The sequence below is a fragment of the Camelus dromedarius genome, chromosome 8, assembly GCF_036321535.1.
Source record: "Camelus dromedarius isolate mCamDro1 chromosome 8, mCamDro1.pat, whole genome shotgun sequence".
NCBI classification, from domain to species: Eukaryota; Metazoa; Chordata; class Mammalia; order Artiodactyla; family Camelidae; genus Camelus; species Camelus dromedarius.
In genome coordinates this window covers 60,573,557-60,580,311 of record NC_087443.1, presented here as the reverse complement: position 1 = coordinate 60,580,311, position 6,755 = coordinate 60,573,557, and the positions used below count along the sequence as shown (strand labels likewise).

At 53.8% G+C, this 6,755-nt stretch overlaps 1 protein-coding gene across 2 annotated transcripts in view; it reads right to left on the bottom strand.

The window, feature by feature from the left end:
- Positions 1-350: 350 nt before the first annotated feature.
- The window catches only part of NEURL1 (neuralized E3 ubiquitin protein ligase 1), a 70,896-nt gene continuing 64,491 nt past the window's right edge, over positions 351-6,755 (bottom strand). For both annotated transcript variants that reach the window (XM_031461693.2, XM_010987122.3), the window contains exons 4-6: positions 5,983-6,672; positions 3,342-3,488; positions 351-2,797 (exon numbers count right to left, since the gene is read on the bottom strand). In XM_031461693.2, coding sequence (XP_031317553.1) covers positions 2,559-2,797; positions 3,342-3,488; positions 5,983-6,672 — 1,076 coding nt within the window. In that variant the 3' untranslated portion in view covers positions 351-2,558. The remainder of the gene's footprint in view (positions 2,798-3,341; positions 3,489-5,982; positions 6,673-6,755) is intronic.

The following is a 6,755-nucleotide window of genomic DNA, read 5'->3' as shown; positions in this document are numbered from 1 at the left end:
TCCTCTCTTCAGTCCCTAGGTGGCGCTGCCCTTCCACAAAGGTCACAGGAGCAGGCCTCATGGACCACCCCTGCTCCTGCCCCTACAAACTCTGCTCCTCACAGACCTGGGGCCACCACCACCCAAGGGCAGTGGCTTCTCCCTTTCAGCTTGAAAGGTTCACCTGGCATTCCGGCCCCTGCTGCCTAAGCCCCAGGTCAGGCTCCAGCCACTGCCCCCTCTCTCACTCCGGGGAGTCTTCTGATTCTTGACTCCCCTCCATATCCAGGACAACTGAGCCTCCACCAGACACACACCCTCCCACCCACCAGCCCTCCCCAGCCCTCCACGCTGCACAGCACAGCCCTCAGGCTGGTACGAAATCACCTTTATTCACAATCACGGTGACCCAAGTTCACAAAGGAGGCAGCAGCTACCCCCCACCCCACACTAACAGAGACAATGAGATGGATGGCTTCCTCTCCCTGACCCTCAGGCAACACAGCCCCTGCACTTAAGGACTTTTCCTGCCTCTCAGATGGGAACCTTGACTGGATGGGGCTACCACCAGCCCCACCTCACCCAACTCCCACAGAAGGGGTCCACAAGCTCAGTGACTGGGGATTAGACACCCAGAGTAGAACCATGACTTCCCAAAGGCCCACTGCAAAGCAGGTTCAAACAGCGCCAGCCTGGCATCCTGACCCCCTGTGCTGTCCCACCACCACCCCACTGCAGCCGTCACCAAAGAACTGCCTAGAGTCATACAGAAAGTCTGCTCCCCACCCCCCAATCATTTTACAGAGGTGACAGCTGAGGCTGAGAGGCTACGACCTGGCCAGAGCCACACAACTGGTCAGTGGCCAGGTCTAGAATCCAATGCTCTGCCAGCCACATGGCAAAGCAGGCGCCAGTGGGCATAAAAAAGCCATCTAAGGGGCAGAGGGCTGGGAGGCTAGGGGGAGGCCAGGACTCAGAGAGCTGACCCCAGCCCGTGGCCTGTCAGGACAGGGCATGCAGGGCTGAGATGACTGTGACCTAAGAGCAGCTGGGGGGCACTCCCACACCCCAGAATCAAGAAGAAGAAGCTAGAGGTGCTGGGACGCAGCCCCTTCCTTCTCATCGTTCCTGGGAGTGGATAGCCTTTCCTAAGAACAGGCTCCCTGTGCCTACAGTGACTAGGCCAGCTGGGCTCCCCCTCCCTCCGCCTGCTCAGGATATTGTATGTCCTTGTGGAGAGGGGAGCTCCTGGGCCTCCTGATGTACATGAGTCAGTTAAGATAACCCTGCTTTTGTGGCTCTGGGTGATCCACCGGCCCTAGGGCATTGCAGAGGCTCTGTTGCCCTCTCTATAAAACGGACACAATTTGCCGGAGGGCCTCCCAATTCAGCCCCTTCTTATGGAGTTCTATTTCATGGTAAGCAGAGCTGTCTGTGGACTTTTGGGCTGGAGTCTGGGGAAGACTCTGAGTGATGACTACCACTGCTGACCCCTCCAATGAGGCACCCTGCCTATGAGGGCAACATTTCTAGGGGTTTGGGGAATGGGAATTCACCCCCCTCCCCCAAATAACCCCTGTAAACCCAATAAATAAATAAATAAAGGGGAAAAGCTGTTCTTACTCCAGGGAACCCCTCTACCCCCAACCCAGGGCCCTGGTCCCTCCAGGGGATGCTACAGTTTCCATGAGGATCAGCCAGGCCCAGGACAGCACTGAAACATGAGAGGAGAGGTCAGAGGGTAGCTACAAACCTGATCTTTAGACCTGACAGAAGAGACACCCCGCTCTCCAGCCCAAACCAGGGGGCTACCCCTGGGCAGCAGCATCCAGCAAGATGATTGGGGCAGAAGGGCTGTGGCCAGGAAAGGGCCTTCCACGTCTCAAACAGGCCAGGGGGCTAGGGACCCAGAACCTGTAGGCTTCTGTAGCCTGTGTCCACCCATCCAGGGTGAGTAGGAGAAGGACATGGCATGGAGGCTGCAGCCTGCCCAGGAAGAGAGGTAGCCACTGGCCTTCTCACCCCTGGCTGCCAAACCCAAGTGGCAGGGAAAAGAGGAAGGAAAGGGTAGGTGTAGGTCAGACAGTAAGGCGACAACTCAGAAGCTGCCCGCCCAGAGCTGCTGTTGCGCAGGTTGTGCACTGCTCAAGGGCAGTTGGCTGAGGGAGAAAATGGAGGCTGAGGTCCAACTCCATACTCCACTAGCCAAGCCACATGTTCAGGCTCAGGGCCGCAACTGCCCGGAGAAAGGAACACACTTTCTAATTCTCACAAAGGTGCCACGTGAGCTATAGGGACTTCCTGGGAATCTACCCGATAGGGAAGGATCAGGAGAGGCTGAAACCCCATTTAGCCCTCAGCGTGCAGAGGAGAGCAGGTGACTTGCTTCTGCCCTCATCTCCCTGCCTGATACCCCTTTTCTCCCCATACCTTTAAGGGCCCAGTTCTCATGTTTAATGAGAAGGGAAAAGAGTTTCCAAAATGAGGAAGAAGAGAAGGGGCCCTATTGACTTGCCCCTCAGCTGGAGCTGGGCTGGAGTCCCAGGAGGTGGGTGTGTGGGGTTGGGTACCAAGACGCGCTAGGAGCTGCGGTAGGTCTTGATGATGTCCTTGATGGGGCGGCGGCAGATGGGACAGCAGGCGTGCAGAGCCTTCTTGAGGCGCAGGCCGCAGGCGTAGCAGAGGCACATGTGGCCACATGTGTAGATGACCGTGTCCACCGCGTGTTCATAGCAAATGGTGCACTCATCACTCCAAGGGCCAGCACCGGGAGTCACTGGCGACTCGGGCAGGCTCACCGGTGAGTTGGGGGCTGTCCCTGGGGTCAAGAGGACACCAGTCACAGGGCGACATGGCCCAGCCTCGTCCCTGGTTCTTAGGAAGAGAGCGCATGGCCTGCCTCCCTCCATTTTTCAGGATCAGCCTGTCTGCCCTACTACTCAACTTCCCGAGCACCAGAGGGAAGAGGATGCACTCTGGGCAGCCCACTCCTGTCCCCTCTGTGCCCAGACCAGGGGCCAGGGTGTCAGTGAGGCAGTGAGAGGAGGAGAAGGAGGGAAGGATGCAGGAAGGAAGGGGGCCCAAAACCATTTGAGGAAGGCCCCTCCTGAGCTATCCTTTGGGTGTTCTTTGTGCTGAAGAAGTCCTTTGGAGAAAGCTGCCCAGCTAGGGGACAGGATAGGATACAGCCCAGAAATCACCACTCACCTAAGGTTCACTAGGCCTGTCTCCAGCTCCTCTGGGGCCCAGTTCTGATACAGAGGCTGCAAGCCTGCCTCAGCTGGGGTGGGGGTGGGGGTGGGGTCCTCAGGATAGGAGATCTGGTATGGTCACCACGGAACTGAAGGGGCCAGCCTACTTACCACCAGCAGAGCTACCCAGCGGTCCAGAGCTGCACGTGCTGAGCAATGGGTCAGAGAGGCGGATGCCCAGGGTGCTGGGTGAGGTTGGTGTGGAAGAAGGGGAGCAGGGGAGTGATGGGATGCCCCGCTCTGCCAGAATGGTGGAGCCTGCAGAAAGGCAGGGAGGGAGAGAGGGAAGGACACACTAGCCACTCAGAGGCCCCACGTGGGAGAAAGCTTGAGTATTATTTGTTCTCTGCCCAGGAATGCAGCTTTGTTTCCCTAGTTAAACCATGAATCAGGAAATCTGATTCAACTGTGACTCTCCACAGGCCCTAACATAATGCCCTACACACAAGTAAGTCCTCAATGAGGTATTTTTTATTAGTAGTTATTCATTCTAATTCGTTTAATAGTCACTGTTTCTAAAAGTATTCATTAGATGTCTCAGGACTTTTCTTATAGTGTTAATAGGTTTCACGTTAATTATCATCTCTTTCAGAAATTCCTATCTCCTATTTGGTTTTCTTCACTTACTGCACTGGCTAGCACTTTCAGAACAATACTATAAGGCATCTCTATTATACTCCTGACTTTAATGAGAATTTTTCTAATGTTTCACCATTAAGTATGAAATTGACTGTAGTTTTAGAGTGAAGGAAGTACCTTTCCATTCTTAGATCATGTAGGCCTTCAACAAAGCAAAGCATTCCTCTGTAAGGTAAAGAATTACCCTTCATATATTATTACTGATTTGTTTTTCCTTTGGAATCAATCAGTCAGGATCCCATAACACCAATTTGCTAGTTGAGAAGGCTAATTCTCAAAACAGCTCAGGAGAATTCTATTTAGCATATATTGAATTCTAAATGATTATTCTTCAACACCCACCTTGGCCTACTTCCCTTTTGGGACATTTAAGTCCTGGATTTTTTTTTAAGCTTCTCCTTTGCTCCAGTCTAGTAAGCCTCTTTGGGCAATGGAAGCCTCACTGGAAAGCTACTTATCTATTATTAGATGGTGCTGAGGCAAGAGAATACCTTGCCCTTATGTAATTTCCTTCATCTGAGGAGTAGTGTCTCCTGGTGAATGTAGCCGAATACCTGTGTACCTCAGCCTGATTTTTTTTCTGCACCCCAGTCCAGTTTCTTTTTTATTCCAACCTGAATTTTCACCCCAATATCTTTCCTTCCTGATGTCTTTTCATTAGCCTGATTTCTTTTCATTCTTTGATTTATCTTCCCTCAGTCCTAACTTCTTAGCATCCTAGCCTCATTTCTTTTCATTCTTTTTAAGATTTATTTTACATTCCATCTTCATTTGGTTTCTTCCCAGAGTAGTCAGTCAGTCCCCACTGGTTTTTTCTCATTTCACAAAGTTACACACTCTTACAATCACCAACATTACATACACAAATACACATGCATTTAGTTCCTCACATGTGCCTAGACACAGTATGCCGATTTTATACCGTCAACTCACATTCATTCACATACACACGTCATCTTGCCTATGAAACCTCCTGGGGTGAGGTCTAGGTTGGGGGGCTGTGAGGCCTAGGGGCCTGCAAACTTGTCTAAGCAAACTTGCTTTAAAAAAAAAAAAAGATGCCCAGGACCTAATCCAAGATCTACAGAATTGAAATCTCTGGAGGTGGGATTTAAGAATCTGTACTCTAGTAGGGTCTCCTAGTAAGTCTAATGAAATTAGCCCAATCCACTGCTCTGGTTAGCAGACTATCACTTGGAAAGCATGAATACCTTCCCACTCTGGGGTAACAGAGGTCCCAGAAGATACATGTGAAAAAGATTTCTGGTCAAATCAGTCTGTAAAAGCTGGACACCATAACCACCACCACCCCTTCATTAAAGATTCACACTGCATATTAAAAGTTCTGAGAAGTTCAATAGTAAAGAATTCCCTGTTTTTCAAAAATTCAGCATATCCCAAACTTTTTTGATCCAAGGACCCCTTTTCAATGGACACCCACCGTGCAGGACACTCTGGGAAACATGGCTTACACAAGTCAACATCACCCAGTCCATCAAACTCTGTCCATTCAAACCCAGAAAGGCCTAGACATCCGCAATCCCATTTCCTCCAAGGCCTTCTGCTCAGGGATTCCCCACTGTCCCCAACCCAGGCACCACCCTACAGAGGTAACTTGGCTACTGACATACCAACCTCTTTTTCTTATTCAGACACACAACTATCCTTAGAGGCAGAGGCCTTTATTCCCATTTTTGGAGAAATGGAAACTGAGCCTCAAAAAGTTCACTGCTGGTGGAAACAGTTTTTTTTTTCTCTCACTTTTAAGTGGCCACTGGAGAATGTGTGTAAGAGTTGTTTATGTATCTGTGGGAATGTAAGTTAATCAGACTGGAACTCAATGTTCCACGCTTTTCTCCCCCTTCCCAGGGTTTATCTGGTTAGCTCTGAGGACCCGTAGACTAGCCAACTGAATCCCACTCACAACTCATCTTTGGTGTCTTTGTCTCCTTAGCTAGACTCCCACGAGGGGGCAGGGTGGGCGTTCTTTCCCCCTCCCCAGACTGGCACCCTCCTCCAGGAAAAGTACCTCGCTGGGTCTGGAGGAAGGGCAGCTGAGGCACGAGCCTCGGCGTGTGTCGGGGTAGGCCGGCACCTGGCGGGGAGCACTCACCGAGGATGCGGATCTGCGTGACAGCCCCGTGCAGCCCGAAGAGCATCCAGAGCGGCTGGGAGGCGTCCACGCACAGCTGCATGCCTGCCGCCGCGCCATTGTGGCTGAGGTGCAGCTCGCCGTCGGCGTTGACCACCAGGCCCAGGATGTCGCCACTGTGCAGGGGCCCGGGCACGCGGCACACGGCCCAGAACTCCTTGCGGTCCACCAGGGCCTCGGGGCTGAAGGGCAGGTCCGCCGGCCGCAGCGTGCCGGGGTCGCACGTGGTGACACCAAAGGAGAGCGCGCCCGGCCGCGTGCTGCCCGAGCGCGTGACCTTGACGAAGATGGTCTCGGCCACACGCACGGGTCGGCTGGTGAAGACGAGCGCGCGCTCGTCGCGCCCGTGCTCCAGGCGCGCCACCGTCTGCTCATCCAGGATGCGGACGTGCGCGCCGGCGCGGAGAGCATGGAAGCGCAGGTCGCCGTCGAGCTGCGAGGGCAGTGCGCGGCTGTGCTGCGAGTTGAGCGAGTTCTGTGGGATGGGGCAGCCGGCGGCCGGCGCGGTCTCGTCGCCGTCGGTGCCCGGCACGTTGAGGTCGCAAAGGCTCACGGAGAGGCGTGCCTCGTCCGCCTCGCGCCGCAGCGACGGCCGCCGTAGAGCAGTGAAGGAGCGCGGCCGCAGGCAGTCCGGGAGCACCAACTCACTGTCTGCGGCCGGGGAGGGAGAGACAGGATGACCGTCACGCGGGCACAGCGCCCGGTCCCCATCGCCTGCGCGCCTCCTCCAACTA